This window comes from Penicillium manginii, assembly GCF_028828005.1.
Source record: "Penicillium manginii strain IBT 31320 chromosome Unknown utg000008l:1.0-3226943.0:1.0-3228205.0, whole genome shotgun sequence".
Taxonomy (NCBI): domain Eukaryota; kingdom Fungi; phylum Ascomycota; class Eurotiomycetes; order Eurotiales; family Aspergillaceae; genus Penicillium; species Penicillium manginii.
The window spans coordinates 483,551-500,907 of NW_026643109.1; the positions used below are offsets into that span (position 1 = coordinate 483,551).

General features: G+C 46.7%; 7 protein-coding genes across 7 annotated transcripts; 4 read left to right on the forward strand and 3 right to left on the reverse strand.

Annotated features, from left to right (window-relative positions):
- Positions 1-1,587: 1,587 nt before the first annotated feature.
- On the forward strand, positions 1,588-3,620 carry N7533_010830 (uncharacterized protein; the record flags this gene model as incomplete). The annotated part of the gene is made up of 2 exons (XM_057107480.1): positions 1,588-2,412; positions 2,466-3,620. 2 exons carry the CDS (start codon positions 1,588-1,590, stop codon positions 3,618-3,620), a joined length of 1,980 nt encoding a protein of 659 aa, XP_056954858.1.
- A 57-nt stretch (positions 3,621-3,677) lies between these two features.
- N7533_010831 (uncharacterized protein) lies at positions 3,678-3,921 on the forward strand (the record flags this gene model as incomplete). The annotated part of the gene is made up of 2 exons (XM_057107481.1): positions 3,678-3,778; positions 3,816-3,921. The coding sequence occupies 2 exons, from the start codon at positions 3,678-3,680 to the stop codon at positions 3,919-3,921; spliced, it is 207 nt and encodes a 68-aa protein (XP_056954859.1).
- A 3,378-nt stretch (positions 3,922-7,299) lies between these two features.
- On the reverse strand, positions 7,300-8,658 carry N7533_010832 (uncharacterized protein; the record flags this gene model as incomplete). Its single annotated transcript, XM_057107482.1, has 4 exons — positions 7,300-7,320; positions 7,660-8,122; positions 8,185-8,454; positions 8,513-8,658. The coding sequence occupies 4 exons, from the start codon at positions 8,656-8,658 to the stop codon at positions 7,300-7,302; spliced, it is 900 nt and encodes a 299-aa protein (XP_056954860.1).
- Positions 8,659-9,128: 470 nt separating this feature from the next.
- On the forward strand, positions 9,129-10,271 carry N7533_010833 (uncharacterized protein; the record flags this gene model as incomplete). The annotated part of the gene is made up of 1 exon (XM_057107483.1): positions 9,129-10,271. One exon carries the CDS (start codon positions 9,129-9,131, stop codon positions 10,269-10,271), a length of 1,143 nt encoding a protein of 380 aa, XP_056954861.1.
- Positions 10,272-11,054: 783 nt separating this feature from the next.
- On the reverse strand, positions 11,055-12,841 carry N7533_010834 (Major facilitator superfamily domain general substrate transporter; the record flags this gene model as incomplete). The annotated part of the gene is made up of 3 exons (XM_057107484.1): positions 11,055-11,711; positions 11,766-12,515; positions 12,584-12,841. The coding sequence occupies 3 exons, from the start codon at positions 12,839-12,841 to the stop codon at positions 11,055-11,057; spliced, it is 1,665 nt and encodes a 554-aa protein (XP_056954862.1).
- Positions 12,842-14,082: 1,241 nt separating this feature from the next.
- N7533_010835 (uncharacterized protein) lies at positions 14,083-14,451 on the forward strand (the record flags this gene model as incomplete). Its single annotated transcript, XM_057107485.1, has 1 exon — positions 14,083-14,451. One exon carries the CDS (start codon positions 14,083-14,085, stop codon positions 14,449-14,451), a length of 369 nt encoding a protein of 122 aa, XP_056954863.1.
- Positions 14,452-14,702: 251 nt separating this feature from the next.
- On the reverse strand, positions 14,703-15,359 carry N7533_010836 (uncharacterized protein; the record flags this gene model as incomplete). Its single annotated transcript, XM_057107486.1, has 2 exons — positions 14,703-15,278; positions 15,357-15,359. 2 exons carry the CDS (start codon positions 15,357-15,359, stop codon positions 14,703-14,705), a joined length of 579 nt encoding a protein of 192 aa, XP_056954864.1.
- Positions 15,360-17,357: the final 1,998 nt, after the last annotated feature.

A 17,357-nucleotide genomic window follows, 5' to 3' on the forward strand; every position in this document is an offset into this window, starting at 1 on the left:
CGTAAATTCAAATATGAGGGTTCACATAAGAAGACTGATGACAGTCTAGTCCTTGTGCAATAGAGATGGGGTAGAGTCCGACCGCTTTGAGCGTCGGGTTGCGGAAAGCAAATCCCAGGTCATGAGCCTCATTGCATCATTGATTCTCTTGAGTGCTCCGTCAGAAGCTGTACTGCTTTGAAGGCGGCCGATATTTTCTATGGAGCAAATAAGGCATTTGAGCAGATCATGAAAACTACTGGTGTTAGTATCTCACGGGTCAATAACATTAGCCAGGCTTGAGAGATACGTTAAGGTATCCCTTGCGACTAGCGTAACAAATGCGGACATATGAACCAAACATAACCACTAACCGCTTGCAAGAATGACTCGGACCGAGTATTTGCCTGGATCACCACTCAATCCATTGGAATTTACATTAATTTTTCAAACGTGTACGTACATGACTGACTTGTCCGGTACATCCAGGGTTAGGTAGACCCTTGGCCACGTAGCATTCTTCTGGGCTCATCTCTTCAATCTGATGTAGCACTGTGGCTGTAAATTTTGCCGACAAAAAGGCTCATATTTTATTTGACAGGCAGTCTGGCCGGACAAGAAGGTTGACGAACTCCGTGGTAGAAAAGGACGTCATATTGGGAGAAAGTAGGTAGGCAAAAACAACGATGCGAGCGGTAGTGCAAGTCTTTTCTTCAGAAAGGATTGTATTACGTTGCTAGATTACCCAAAGGCCGATGGAATCCGGTGGCATTCAGCTACCTCCCTCCACCTCCGCATTAGGGCTTGCCTTTCCTCATAGTCCGCATAGGCCAGCAACGCGAGCGACATGTAGACTGTCTACGATGGTACGGTAACAGTCCATACCGAGGGGTGTTTGAACGACTGATTGCCCAGTTTGGCTTTTGGGTTTCCGTAGAACGTGGAAGGCGGACCTAACCCTAACTTAATGTAGGCCCCACATTCCATGGCTTCCACTTCCGGGCGTAGCGCCTTCGCGTCGGGCCGCGGACCTTAACTGATGGCAGTGGAGCGCATTCCTTGATTTAGCCAATACACCACTGGATATTGTCAATCCCTGTCCACTGCCAGTACAGTTTTTCTCTTAGGTTATTTCTCCCCTGAGGATATGCTTTGCCTAATTTAGGCCGCATTTCGAGCTCGACACACTCAAGCTCGAAAATTTCATGGACATGAAGCGATCAGCAACCAATGCGTGGGTGTGTAGAGGCTCTTTCTGGGCATGCCTAGGGCAAGCATTCTTTCTCGTTGTGACCTCCATCTGTCCAAACGGTTAGTGATAAGCATGGAAATATCCTTCAGGTACATTCTGGGCCCTGATCGTCTGCCACCCATGTCTGCATTCCTCTTTCTGCAGGAGACATTGGTAACTGCCCTTGCATAATTCGTTATGCTCCAGGCATGCCCCGGCAATGCTTGGTGTTGCCATCGGATCTTTGTAGAGCTTCATGCTCCAGGCCAAAGAGTGGCTTAAAACCACGAGTTTCTCTGCTGCGAAGATGCGACCATCATTTTCAAACGCCAGCTTGAGGGCATTTCTGTTTGTCACGTACGACACTGCATCTCAAAATGAAGCTTAATTGGCGGGTGGCGCTACTTTTCTTGGGCACCGCGAGGGCTGGCCGGGACATGTCCGAGCTTGAGGCGCTTTATCAAGAGGGAACAACCGCGGATACGACTGACGTTGATGGAACCAAAGTCGCAACACTCTCACAACCGCTGCCACAAGGCAATACCATTCCCCGCAATACCTGGCAAGCCGACTGTACCTCCGAGGCGGGTGGCCACACCTGCACTCAATCCTTCGATGGCAACAACAGCACCTATTGGCAAAGCCTCAACACGACCACTGCTCAAAACATCACCATCAACTTGGGCAAAGCAGACTGGAACATCAGTGGTTTGACTGTGGTCCCCAGGCAAGATCAGCAGGCGGCACTCATCGAGGAGCACCAAATCTTTGTGAGTACCAATAAGGAGGACTGGACCCTGGTCGCATACGGAACCTGGTGGCCGGATCAAAGCCAGAAGCTCTCAGCTTTCCAACCACAAAAGGCCCAATACCTTCGCCTCTCTGCCTCTGCTCCGAATGGCATTGCTATTCAGGATATCAAGATCTACAACTCCGTCTACATCCAACCGAACCCCGCCCTCGGCGCATGGGGCCCTACAATTGACCTTCCCTTGGTTCCAGTCAGCGGTGCTGTCGACTTCCAGACTGGGGAGGTTGTCGGCTGGTCCTCTTGGGGCTACAACATCTTCGTCGAAGGCAAATCAGGCAAGACCCAAACCACAACCTGGAACGGCGGAAAGCAGTCCGTGACGCGCCGCACAATTGACGAAACTGAGCATGACATGTTCTGCCCGGGTATCTCGATTGACCAAGATGGAAAGGTTATCGTTACTGGTGGGGTTGATGCGGGACAGACCAGCATTTACAATACCAGCAATCACGAATGGTACGAGGGGAGATGATGAATACCTTCCGCGGCTACCAAGCGACTACCACCTTGTCCGATGGACGCATTTTCGTGATCGGGGGATCATGGAATGGAGGTGTTGGCCTCAAGAACGGCGAGGTCTACAATCCTCAGGCCAACTCCTGGAAAGAGATCAATGGTGCGCAGGCATCAAAGATGCTCACCGACGACCAACGGACATACCGACAGGACAACCACGCTTGGCTGTTTGGTTGGACTGGTGGATCTGTTTTCCAGGCCGGTCCCAGTAAGATGATGAACTGGTTTGGCACGTCAGGCTCTGGCACTACTGCCCCTGCCGGCAATCGGACTGGTGACAAGGATGCCATGTGTGGAAATGCTGTCATGTACGACCAGGGCAAGATCCTTGGATTTGGTGGCTCTCCAGATTACGAGAACAGCGCGGCCACCGAGTATGCCGCCATCATTGAAATTGGCAAAGTCAATGAAACTGCCAAAGTCACTCAAAATGCCGGTGGTGGTATGCAGTACAAGCGAACCTTCCACTCGTCCGTTGTCCTTCCGGATGGCACGGTGTTCGTTCACGGTGGCCAGGCGGTCGGCCTTCCATTCAATGAAGATCAAGCCCAGATGACCCCAGAGCTGTTTACGCCCGATCCTTCCAACTCCAGTGGAGGCAAATGGACACCCCTTCTGACGAATACCATCGTTCGTGTTTACCACAGCATCTCCCTGTTACTGCAAGATGGTACCGTCTTCACTGGCGGTGGCGGTCTCTGTGGAGATTGTGAAGCCAATCACTTTGATGGTCAAATATACACACCAGCCTACCTCTTAAAGGAAGATGGATCCCCTCGCACTCGTCCCACGATCAACACCATATCATCGGGTCCTGTTAAGGCCGGGGATTCTGTTGAGCTCACTACTGATAGCGATATCAAGTCTGCGTCGATTATCCGATATGGTTCCACCACACACACAGTGAACACCGATCAACGTCGCATCGCCGTCGATCTGAAAAGGGCCGATGGTAATGGCAACAAGTACACCTTCCAAATCCCCGGTGAGGCTGGTGTCGCTCTACCTGGGTACTATATGCTCTTCGTCCTGAGTGGTGATGGAACTCCCAGCCACTCAAAGAACGTTCATGTAGTTGCTTAAAAGAAGGATGGCTTTTGGCTTAGCCTTGGTGTGAATTAAATGGGGGTTATCGTTATTATGGCCTGGGGGAACCACATTATTGTGAGCGCAAACATCAAGCCCGATACGTCGGACTTTGGTGGTTCGCTGGATTTCGGCCAGCAAAAATTCCAGAACAAGTGAACAAGCCAAGGTCTTTGTCTATTGCCTATACAGATTATTTGAGAAGGACAAGCATGCGTTCAACGCCATCTTTCATCATGTGTTTCAAGACAAGATCAAACAGCATGCGGACTTCACTCTAGCATCACCACACATATAGGAGTCTGTTAATCATATTGAACCCTGGCCAATGCTGAAAATTTGACATGTGCTAGAAGGTCAATCTATATTTTACGTCATTAGTACCCAAACATGTACCCTGTAAGAGATCTTGCTCTGTGACTTCCAAGATATTAAAAGCCGATAGCCCGGACAACGACGTTATGTATGATTTTAGCACCATTAAAGAGTTGGCCTCTTATTGCAGATTTAGTAGTATACGCAGTCGTGTCAGACGTACATGGCAGCTTCAAAGTACAAATGAACTGGCACCCTGATGCTAATTACTGTCGAGTCCTCTCAGGATTAAACATATTAATCAGTTTTTCACGATGGAATTACTCTTGCTTTCAGCCACCCTTAGTTAGATAAGCCTTCCCAGGGACGCCATATGAAAGCTAGGAATGCTAGCCGGCAGTCTGTCTAGCAGACGGGTCGATCACGAAGAGACAACACCACCACACTCGCAGAGTACAGGAAGGAGAAAGGCAAAGAATGACGCTATAGAGGATCGACAGAGCGAATACCAGAACCTTTCATGAACAGTATATCAATACCGCAGCCTCAGCAGCCTCAGTAGAACATATTTTATAAGGGGGAACATAGTCGTTTTTTTGATATTATGGAACGAGCGCTACTTAATCTCATGAAACAAAACAGTAGCCTTGTTGCTAAGGCCTCGGTCACATGACTCCAGGATACCGATGTTGAGAGCGGAAATCCCCATTAGTATATCTAATAATCATTGAGGTAATCAGGTTATGAGGGCGGTATCTTTATTCATTTACTGCTAATAGTCTTGGTGGTTTATAGGTAGCTTAAGTAACAAGCGAGAGCAATCCCTTCGTTGGGAAAGCCAACAGTGGCGTAACCTAGACCAACGATATTAGTCACCGTAACTTGGTTTGGTCTTATCCTGATCAAACTATGACCATCGACCCATACAACCTGTAATTCCTCTATCAGGGACGAAACCACTTGGGTGGAAATTACAATACCCTACCCTGAAGGCCGGCTGTGCTTACCTTGAAGAACTATATGAGATTTGGTACTGAGAGGGGAGAACGAAGCTGTGTAGACAAGATTGTGACAGTTGTGAGACAATAAATATGTGAAATCTAAATTTCATAGAGAGGGGTTCATTCCTGAGGAGATGTGCGGCGGCGGATAACTATGTGCCTAGGTCCAATTTTATTGCTATTTTCTGGCTAGCTTTAATGTAAACCTTACAGGTCAATGCAACCTTGGAACACATATTCCATTATTTCAAAGATACCGCTGTAGGTTTGGTGTCAACATATTTTTTTTATATATATTCCTTTAACATGAGAACTTTTACTGGAGCTCTACCAGTAGCAAAAGAGTATAAACCACTACTGGTAGGTTATATTTATAAATTATCAACAGTACCTACACTATCAAATACTATTTCCTATTCAAGCTACTATAAAAAAACTACCAAATCGTATCCGGAGCAAGAAAATTCTCAACGCCAAGGGGTACAGCGTCGTGTCCTCCATCATAGGCAATAAACGAAACTAGCTTAGAACATCTTTCAAAGTCTGTTCGAACGAAACCATTACTCCCAGGACCAGATCTACCGATGTCTTTTAACTGGCACCCATTATTACCAATAAACTTATTCGCGAGACTCACACCCCCGTCAAATAGTAGCACTAGGTTACTGATCCCATAGATACCCATATAGGAATAGGATCATTCCCTCTATCACACCCACTGATCACCCCACCGCTTAGCACACTCACTGTCTTAAACTCCTTCGCCCGTAAACAGGCAAGCGTATAATTTATTTCCCTACCCCAACTGAATCCTATTACGATGAGAGAGCTAGAGTCCACACAGAGGTCATCCTCAACTTACTTGATAATAGTATCTATAAGGAATATATTTTCGCTGTTGGTGCTGGCCCAGCCAGCATTCCTGCTATTAGGGGCTACCAGAACTGCACTGCCTTACGCTTGGCTTTCGAGACCGTACCAAGGTTGAACACTCTCACCACTGACCACAGAGGCCGAAATAAGGTGATGTGGTTTGTTTGGGTCGTAGCTATTAGGGATCTTAAGGATATACTCACAGTCATTGATATTGTGGACTCCATTGGTGAGGGTCAGTTATTTACCGCAGCCCAAGGATATAGTAGCGTTAACTAAGGCTAGAAAGCTCAGGACTAGAAGAGACGGAAGGAAGATTATTAAAGATCATTGTTAATCGATAAAGAGATGAGATAATAGATAATAAAACTCTTGTTAAGTAATATTTTGGATTTTATCTTAATTGTTGAGGTTCCAAGGTTATTCGTGAGTTGGAAGATAAGAGAGTAATTTCGAAATTTACAAGTATTAGTATATACTTTTACTTATATCCTCAGCTCTAAATATTAGATGACTCAGATTAAGGTAATAATTTGTTCACTGAAACTTCCTTCCTTATCCATGATAGTGCTCTATATAATACACTTTTGGTAGGTGGCCCCTATTTCTCCAAGTATCATATAAGGCTATTCTTTTACTTGATGTAACTACAGCTCTGCCTAGACCCTAGCTAGATAAACACTATAAAGCAACTTATAATATATTTTACATAATAGTACCTTACCAGGGAGGAAAGAGCTGCCAAGGTATAGGGTTATTGACCCTGTTTCTTTAGTCCCCGCAATTTACTAAAAAGTTATATAACTAGTTTTACTCGTGGATCATATTCCCATCCCCCTTGGGGTGTATACTAAGGACCGGCACAGGCTTTGCTATAAACCTGGTCAAATTTTGGATAAATAGCTATAGGTCGCTTCAAAACACCCCATAATGTTGCTATGAGCGTTACAAGCGTACAGTACTCTCAAGCAAGCTATCATGTCAGCTCTCAGGGGGTAAATTACTGCGAAGTCCAAACAGCAATAGGAAATTTACGAGTCCTCAAATTTCTATAATAAAAACTTTATATGATTTTCGGACTTTTATCAGAAGAAGTAATATGGTAACACGTAGAAAACAACCCCTGAATCATTTCCACCGATCATATTTTGCACACTAATACTTTCAATTGAACATGTCCATCAAATTGCCATCCTTGAGACCAGCCCGTACATATATCCCGCTTTCTGGCGTAGTACTTCATTTGACTCAATCTGTAACAGACCCTCGATTCTTGATCTACCAATCATAAAGCTTCCAGTCATAGAACAAGGGATTTAGTATTGACATGCCAAGGCTCTATCGGCAAGTAGGGTCATTCTTTTCGCCGGGATGTTTTTCTCAGTAATAGAGAACCCATGTCCTTGGCATCGATCATACCCCTATGTATTTATAGGAAATGGTGCGAATTGATCCAGGAAAGGGACGAGACTAAATTAAGATGGGCATCAAATGATCCCTGAACAGCCCTGATTGGTCACTGAGCGATCAGGGTGCCTTAATCATGACTCACATGACTCGCGTGATTCCATCACTGAGCCTAACCCTGAGCGCCCTCATAAAAGCGGCGGCAGCCGAGAAAGGAAAGCCCCACCTGGCAGACGAAATCCGGTGTATACATTTGCATATGTATGTACAGTGTTCAAATGGAGGGTACATAATTAAAAATAAACCAAAGACAAGAAAATGATGAAGCAAATAGTGACCGCCTCCAAACACAACGCACGGGGAAAACCCCGAGAGCCACTATTATATCCTATATTCATGGAATTGTTTCCAAAACCCACAGTTCTCTGCCAAGTAGGTACCGTGCTCGTGTTGACCAGGATATCAGAGTGATAGGGATCGATGACACCAGAGAAAGAAACCTTGATGGTCCCCTGTACTTCGTTTGGGCCTAGCGATTTCGAGGAATCGGCTCTGTTGATATAATACGGAAAGGCAGTGGCATATCCATTCAAAGTGAAGTTTGCTGTTTCGCTGCCAAACTGGAGTTCAATGGCGGGATATGTCCAGTTCCAACCAGCATCGTTCGAGTAGTCACGATCAACAAGGGTTATGCTATTTTGACTGCTTTCACTGGAGGTGTCGCATGATTTGAGATCCATATCGAAACTACGCAGAATTAAATCTGCATCCTTGATGATGCCTGTCAGGTTGTATGGAGCCTTCTTGTCACCAGGCGATAAAGTCAAGTTGAAGACATCTTTGACGAAATAATCGGTGGCTCCGTCGCTTTCTGTCGAGCTGTTGCTCGCAAAATCTACCCAGCTGTGACAGGGAATTAGGAAGGAACTTTTCGCGGATTCATTGTGAACTTGATTGTGACTTACGGCGAAGACTCGATATACCATTGAAGGGAAGGTGAGTCCCATGGGAACGAGGCACCGGAGAGCGATGAAAGATTTGCACCGGTATCAAACAGCGTCAAGAGAGCATTCATTGGGTTTGACCCTAGATTGTATGGCCCCCTTTCTGTTATAGCGAGAAATGATTCGTACTCCGTGCTGAATGTTTGGCCTCGGAGCGGTTTGCACACGGATTGGTTTGGAGATGGTCCGATCTCGGGGGTGAACTCGATTTTTGTTGTGGCATTGTAATACCTGATGTAGACATTAGTGATGGCCAAATAGAGTTGACAAGGGGAAAGATGGAACATACGAGCCAACCCAAAGGTAATTATCACTTAGTCCGGTGATATTGCTCGGTCGGAATGGAACAGATGCATTGTACCTCGCGTCTGCTTTCGCAGATGCTAGTAGGGGGTGGAGAAGGCAACCAGCCAGGACGTGTAAAAACCGTCTCATCGTGCTGTGTCGGAGTCGAAAATGTGGAGGTTGACACTGGTTTGAATCAGAACGCAGAGAAAGAAACAGCTAGAAAAAAAATCCAGGTGAACGAGCACGCGCAGGCTAGCTGCCTGGGGGTAGCCATGAAAGCCGAACTAACAGGGGGCCCGGGCTACCCCAGGCGCCCAACAAGCCCCAGAAATACTAGGGCCGGATGGTGGCTGCAGGGGCGATATGACCCTGAAAAATTGAGATACGAACCATGCGACCCTGAAAGGTGGCTGGCTTGGACCCTTTGTAGTTTGTCCCGGTAATGTAACGCAGACTCGTACAGTGGCGTTCCAAAGGTTTGAAACACCCTGAGCGACCGCCTTCCCCTACCGCCCACTATATTAGTACACCGCCCCCTATTCTACTACGCGACGTGCGTTGTATATAGCATATTATACACATTCCACGCGTTATATTGAGCTATTTGGGCCTTTAGAATGCCACCAATTCGTCATACTGCTCTGCAATTGGTGCAAAACCAATATGATACACCGTCACAGCATCCAAATGTAACACAACGCTCACGCCGGTGTCAATTAGCACCACATGAACGTGTTCGACTTGTTGAATTGAAAGCTATTGGATGGTCATATACTGAGATCCATGAACGCTATCCTTATATTCCAATTGGAACAATCAAAACTACAGTTGCTCGGGCGGAAAAACGAGGCCCAACTCAGGCTGCATTACCTCGTTCTGGTACACCAAAAAAGTTGGATGAAACAGATCGATTGAGGATACTTGAAGCAATATCAGAGAACCCACGAATTAAGTATGATGCTCTACTAGCTTTAGTCAACTTCAAATGCGGTCGAGCGACTATTTGGCGACTTCTCCAAGGTGAAAATAAACGGAAATGGCTTCAACTTCAACGACCTGAGTTAACCGACCAACAGGCTCGCCAGAGACTGGCTTGGGCACATCGAGTCCAAGATTATGACTCTGAAAAATGGAAAAAGATCTTCTGGTCAGATGAAACAACTATCGAAAGAGGAAAAGGAGGACGGCGAGAGTGGACTTTTACACCACGAAACCGCCAAATTGCGGAACGAGATGTTCAACAGGTCCCATGTCACAAAAGTGTTAAGCAAATGTTTTGGGCTGCCTTTTCAGGGACCGGTCGTCGATCCGGACTTATTCCACTCTTTGGAGATCCAGATTCTCCTAATGGAGGGGTGAACCGATTTGTTATCTTGGAATTATATCAGCGTGTGCTTCCAACTTTGCTAAGCGGAGTTGAAGGTGCTGTGTTTCAACAAGACAATGCTTCAGTTCATACTGCACATATTGTTCGTGATTGGATTGCTGATCAGGACTATGAGATTATGAAATGGCCTCCATATTCGCCTGATCTAAGTCCAATTGAGAATTTATGGTCGTTACTCAAGGCAAAGATATATGAATTGCACCCTGAGATTAGGGGCATGCCAAATAACGACGATACTCTACAGTTTATTATTGGGGTAGCACAGATAGCGTGGTCTATGATTGATATAGCGATACTAGAAAATTTGGCTATTACTATGCCACACCGTGTACAGCAAGTTATTGAAAATGATGGCTGGTATACTAGTTATTAGCAATTGTCAATACATGAGGTTTTTATTTTGTGCCGGTCGCGAGGTTTTAGTGCGGCAGAAAAAGCGGCAGAAAAATAGGGGGTGTTTCAAACTTTTGGAACGCCACTGTATGTAGTTGGGGCTTCAATCACGTCCGATCCCAACTAGTTCCAAGACATTTGCGTCTTATTCGCTAAAATGCTCGGTCGGACGCGACCCCGCAGCGGATTAAGGATTGAAAGCCGAGCTGATTCTCCAAGAGTCGGCTATCCATCTCGGGCGTAGTGTGTACCATGATATCTCATGATCAGGGCCAAGCACGGGTCTTTCCGAGAGACACATGGTTTGGCCTAGCTTAGCCAGGCTTAACCGAGCTTGGCCTAACACTAGGCTAACACTAGGTCTAACGCCGAGCTACAGAAGAGGAAAGGAGGGTATTGGTGTCGCATAAATCCCCAGTTAAATTAGTCCCACCCGGCGGACAAAATCCGGTGTATATAGGTGCATATAAACGTGCCTAGTAGCAGACAGCGAAAGTAATCGGTTTGAAGAGAAGAAAAAATGGTGCCAGAGCAATCCAGCCCAGACACAAAGCAATGATGACAACTTCAGTTCGTTCAACGAAGCTGGGATTATGTGGTTTGTGAAAGAAATGGAGTGAGATGTGTCAGTATGTGTGATATGCCCAGGTGTGGTGCGTTAAATAGTGTAGGTGCGGTATATGGTATCAAGTTTTCTGAGGGAATTATTGGCAAGGATGTCTATCATTCTATTCAGAGACAATCATTTAGTCGGGCTATTTTATCAAGCAGAGCGCCGCCTCCATGAGAAGGCAGACGATATTCCACCAACTGCAGCAACGCCTGTTATAACTTCCCAGGTCCCCTGCAACGCCACTGCCGCAGCAGCCTTGATGGTTTCTCTGTTTTCATCAGACATTTTGACTTGATCCATCAAGATAATATAACCCTTGGCCGTGTTGATCAGCTCGCGGTCTAGGCCTGCCAGGTGGAGTTCGCGACCGAACAAGTTCAGGAACACCACGCCTCCAATAGGTATCGCCACTGCCATGCCCCAAGTCCGCATGTAATTTGATATAATGATTGGCATTGTAGATAGCGCAGTCCCATCTTCCTTTGGAAGGCTTTGAATCCGGATGTTGTAGCTTGAGAGAAGCAGGCCGTGACCCAAACCCATTGAGAAAAAGAGGAAGACCCAGCCAATCGTCGGCGTTGCACCATCCATCAGGATTGAGCATCCGGAGGCAAGGATTGTGAGAACCCAACCCCCGGAAATTATCCACTTGGCGCATTTGGATTCCCTCGCCAGAACAACCCCAACAACCGCGGCGGGTGCGATAGAGAGACCAGTGATAGCGAGCAGGGTTATACCGGAAAGAGATGTTGATAGGTACTTTGTTGAGATGAAGAACATCGTGAAGAACTGAAGCTGGCAGAATATCTGTGAAAAGATTAGATCAGTTATAGACTTGATATATGAAATGAAGTTACTTACCACGAAGCCGTGGCAGAAACATCCCACATAGGTCATAGCAACCCCTAGGCTTCCAAATACCCGAGATCCAAATTGTGGGTGCAGGGCCCAAGTTGACTCGTAGAATAGCAGAGCGATAAGAACCACTGCCGCAACAGCGATGGGCACCAAAGTCTGCCATTCGTTCCAACGGTAAGAGATACCTCCCCAGCTGAGGCCCACAAGAATACCTCCCAATCCCATGAAGGCCATTGTAGCCCCAGACCAATCCAAAATACGCAATTTTCGAAGCGGGATATTCTTCGAGACTCGCAAGTCAACGGCAAAGGGTATCACAAGCATTCCGAGCGCGCAGAATATAAAGTTGAAGTAAAAAGCCCATGTCCATTGTGCATAATCGATGAAGATGCCTCCGACGACTGGGCCGACCATGGTACCGATGATTCGAGTGAGGAGGATGTAACAGGAATATCGTGACTGAATGTGTTCGGGAGTTGACTCAGTCATAACCACGAAGCAGAGGCTCATCGCCCCGCCCCCACCAATTCCTTGTATCAGACGGCCGACGACTAATTCCACTAGACTCATCGATCCACTGCAAATCCCGGTACCGATAGTTGTTAGTACGACGGCGATAGTCCACACTGCGCCATGGCTGAAAACACTGCACATCATTGTGAAGTATAGTTGACTGGCAGCATTGAGGACCAGATAAGCCGTGTTGATCCAGAGGACGCTGACGAGCGGTTCATCGAATGTGTTTGCTAAGTCCTTCACACAGAATCAGCATTGCCCATAGAAAAAATCCATCAGTGATTTGTGGTGACCAATAAACATACCGGTAGCATTGGGATCAACACAGTGGCATCAAACGCATCCATCATCGCTAGTATGACGATGCAGATAAAAACAAGCCAGTCTCGGACACCAGGCTGCCACTGTTGCGCGTCTATGGGCTCTTCATTTTCAAAAAGTTGAAGGGTGCTTTCTTGAGCGGGATGCTTCACGTCATCGACGCTTTGAACACTTGCGTTGGGATCGAGCGTGGTTTTGGATTCATGGCCGAAATATTGTTGTATTATCTCTGGGCTCCCCATTTGCAACAGTAAGTGGGAGATATAAATCGGTGTTCGATATCCGAGAGATGTGTTATCGTGGCTGGCCGTGTGTCAGTGTTCGTAGTTGGTGATTTGGAAAGTTCCGTAGGGTCATGTTTGGCTGATGAAAAGGACATTTCTGCTAAGTAGCTCCTTTTCTCGCGCGAACCTAGATTCAAAGAAGGGTGCATTGGGATACCGCGGACCTGGAAAGGAGTCCGTGCTGGCTCAAATTCCTCAGGGTCAAGGGATGACCCCAGAGGGAGAGGAAGGTCACAACAAGGGATTTTCGTGATATTGTCGGCATTGGGCGACCTGGAAAGGGGAACCGAAAATTCCCAACACACCTGAGCAATTATTCCACTCCGTCATAAATTCATTGAAAAACATGTACATTTTGGACCTGGACCATCCCGAATCAGGTCAAAGCAATTTTCTCTAAATAGCTTTTCTGTCGGATAAACATTGTTTGGGGTAATTCGAATTCGGAATTCCTTCGTTTTCTTCTGCCTGGATTACTGAAGCTATCTCTCCATACTCTGATTAAGAATGAACTGAAGTGTCAGACACCGCGTTTCGGGCAAAATACGGGGCCTATGTATGAAAGGGCGTGCTACTATTTAGCTTTGTGGGACTGTGAAGGGTTTTGGGTCATAGGAAGAAAGAAAGTAACATCCTGCTCCAAGGGGTAAATGGAATGCTATGACGTAGAGAGCACCTTGACAGTGAAATATCACATGGAATCGATTCAAGATCATTATTTAATAGTAAATAGGATAGGCGGTTATCGGCAACCCAAAAAATAGATGAGTTGCCGCTGGAAATTGCGGTGATCATTGGATTCTTCAGTCTCATCCCAGCTTTGTATAGCCAGGTTGTTATCAGAATCATAGACCTTTTGGACCTTTCAGACCTGTAATTTATTAATCTGGGATCCTTGCGGCGGACTCACTCAAAATAAAGCAATATACTCACCAACACCCCAATGGTCCGTACCCACTGAGCTAGGTAGCCTGTACCTGGCAGGTATGAGTTAATCGTTGTGGCACCACTCTCTACTAAAAGGTTGCTGGGATGCCGTAGGCAGCTACAGGATCAGGCACTAAGACATCAATGCCGCCATCCTTCCATGCGTAAATACTTTGTTTGCTCTCTCCTCTCTTTTTGCATCCACCACCCTTTTTGCCCAGTTCATCCATTCATCAGCGTTCTATGACAAGTCTTCAAATCTGCAGATCACAATGTCTTCGCCCCTATCTTACGATGTTCGTCATGATGGGCTCATTTCATCGTTCGGCAGGTTCCTGACAGAACCTGGCCGTGTGGAGCGAGTCGACGTTTCTCAACTTCGAAGCTTGTTTCTGCCAAATCTTACACCAGAAGGGGAGGAGTTATTGAGAAATGCGCCCAACTTTGTTCGATCCCAGTTGAAACACTATGGAGTGCAGTTCAAGAAACGTGCGTTGGTTGGAAATGGCACTGCATTAATGAAAGCTGCCCTCAAAGTCGGGAAATTCCCCAACACATCGCGCAGCTTCAAAAACAGATGCATACAGAATGGCTTAGCAATCAAACTCCCGAAGAACTCTCATCCAACTCCGAATGGATAATGCAGAGATATTTCTTGTCTGAGAGCCGACCAAACCGACTCAAAACGACCACTTTTGTTAGCATACCTATTGATCGATACAGTGAATACCGCCATAGGAAGGTGACTGAAGTCGTGGGTAAGATCTATGGTCAGTACTGTCGGAGTGAATTTGGGGTTATCTTCCTGGACTGGGATGGAGCTGCTGCGAGAAAACCAGCCGATCAACACCGCCGCAAGGACCAAAGGGGACGGACTCGAAAGGACAAGGAATTAGGGGAGGAGACTAGCCGAGAAGGAATACACCGGAAAAATCTTCTCAAAGTCAGCCAGGGGACAGATCATGTCTCCCCTATTGGGAGATAAATTGTCGAGAGTGAGCGTATCGACCAGGGGCCCTCGGGTGGGGGAATTGACCTTGTCCTCGATATTCAACACACCGAGACAGCTGGTCTTTTCAAAGTTGATTTTGATCTCGGAGTTGCTGAGAGCGTGATGATTCTGTGCTCGGAGAAACTTGCCTTGGACGAATACTGCGCTCGGGTCGATCGTGAAGATGAAGCCAAGTGGATCAATTCTTCCGGTGAGGAGGATGACGAGGAAGAATCTGTCGATGAGGATAGCATTGCAGCCAAAAAGAACTTCAAGCTGGGCGACAAGAGAGGGTTGCCAGCCTCTGAATCTACGACGAGAGCAAAGATTCAGAAGACAGGGGAGGATCGGGCTCTTCGATATCTTCTCAATATCATATATCGGGAGACAGGCGAGGGCGAGATTTGGAGGGACGAAAGCAACGGAACTATCAATTTTGAAAATGGGCGCCTCGTCAGCTTTGAGGGAGTGGTGGATCTCCCCATAGGCAATGTACCATTCTCTGCGTGGAAGATTTGTGGTGTGCCGTGTTCATCTGGGAACAAGTGGACTGACCATTCAGAGCGGTAGCATGAGAAAGAATGGGATGACAGATATCGCTGGGTTGTGTTCTGGGTTGTGATGAGAAACCTGGAGGAATTCAGCGCTTTTTTGAATTTCTACCTAGGTAGCTGGCAGCCCACGGGCGTAAAAGCCAATGAAAACGATTATGAGTTACATGCAATTTAAACTTCTGAAGATCTGCCAGTGCACACGTTCAAGTTGTGATCTTGATTAATGTATCCTAGAGTTCTCACCACTAGGTAGAAACGAAAGAGGAGAGAGGAGTGGCAGTACTCCACGTGCAACATGGGTCGAATGGGATAGATTCCCAGCGTCCTTCCAAGGCTGATGTCATTCATACTGGGGTCACACGAGGGCATGTGGAAGCGTTAAATCTAATAACAAAAAAACACCAGTCTAGCTCTAGCCCGTATTTCACAGGTCCACCATTCCCACACTTTCATGAGTAAATGAAAATACCTTCCTGATTAGTGCTAGCGCATATTTTGGCCAAAATTAGGTTGTCTGGAAGGATGCTTTCTGCATTCCTCAAGGCTGATTGATCGTCGGCAGCGTGCAAGGCGTTATCGAGCGAAATAGAATGACAATCATAAGCTGACTAAAATGATAAGCGAAGAAAAAGATCGGATCATCGTGCAGAGTTTCCTTTCCGGTATGAAAATGGCCCCATCGAAGTGCCCATAGCTTTGCGCTGCGGTCAACCTCCGATGGAGCAGCATGATGTCGTGTCTCGACTTCAGCAACCCCCCCCCAAAGCTTCAGAATAAGCGGGCTTTTTTCGGGCTTCTCGGGAAACCCGGGTCTCCACAAGAACACCGAGTGTCCCAAATCTTCAGCCCCTCTACTGCTAGTGGAGTGGCCTTCAAGGCCCACCTACAGTGAGTACCTTTAGCTCCGTCAGGTTCGTGCGGTGGAACAGGGACAGAACTCAGGCAGCATATGTATGTACGAGTAACTTTTGTCCGACGTAGAGATCACGAACTCGAAATCCAATTGCCAATCCCAGCATGTATTACGAACTTTGGAAGCTCGAATTATGAAAGATTTTCAGGGGCATATTGGCTGGGAAGATGGATGGGGTACTTTGTCACAATGTAAGCGTATTGCCGGGCAATAATTGCCAGTCGTCATTTGCCCAGTTGCAATATGAAACGGACCGGACCCCAAGGCCCATTAATTGACACCATCTAGAAGCTCGCGCCTGTTGACTTAAAGAGTTAAAGCTTTACACACGTGATCTAAATGCGCCGGGGTATTTAAATAATATGGGGGCCATTTAAGTCTTGGCGCTTACTATGGAGTATTGCAGGGCGGATAGAGACAAGGTTCTGCACACTTAAAATGCTAAAATGACCCAAACTGATCAAGTGTAGCCCGAGTGTACTAAATCTGTTTCGAAATAATAGCATCTTCAGAATATGCAGCAAGAAAAAAGGTCTCGCCAGAAGCCCATCAAGTCATGTCTCGAATGTAATCGCAGAAAGCAGAAGGTACGTACTATCAGCGGCTTCTGGTACTTCCTACGGCGCCCTTGTGAAACCATCCATGACACATCACGCATTGCTGACCACCTCTTAGTGTAATCGCGAAAAGCCATGTAATCACTGTCAGGGCCGCGGAGTAGAGCACCTCTGCGTATATTCCTTCACCCACGCTCGAAAAAGTCACAGCAGAGGTCGCAACGGGCAACCAAGACGACGAAAAACGAGCCCTCGAACTGGAGGCGCTGAAGATCAACAAAGTCCTACAACAAGCTCTTCGTATGAGTCCGACTCTAATGAGCCGGTTATGGATGGACTAGAAGCTTTGAGGTACGGGTCGTCAAATTGTACAAAAGAGCAGCCGAGCAATTACACAAATCGTCCATGCTCTTTGGCTTGGCTGTTAGGGAATCTGGAAATGACAGAATGACACAGGTTCACTGATAAGAAATTATACAGGAATTTCCCGCTCATGACGGCGGCAAAGAACAGCATGCCTTCCTCGCGGTCG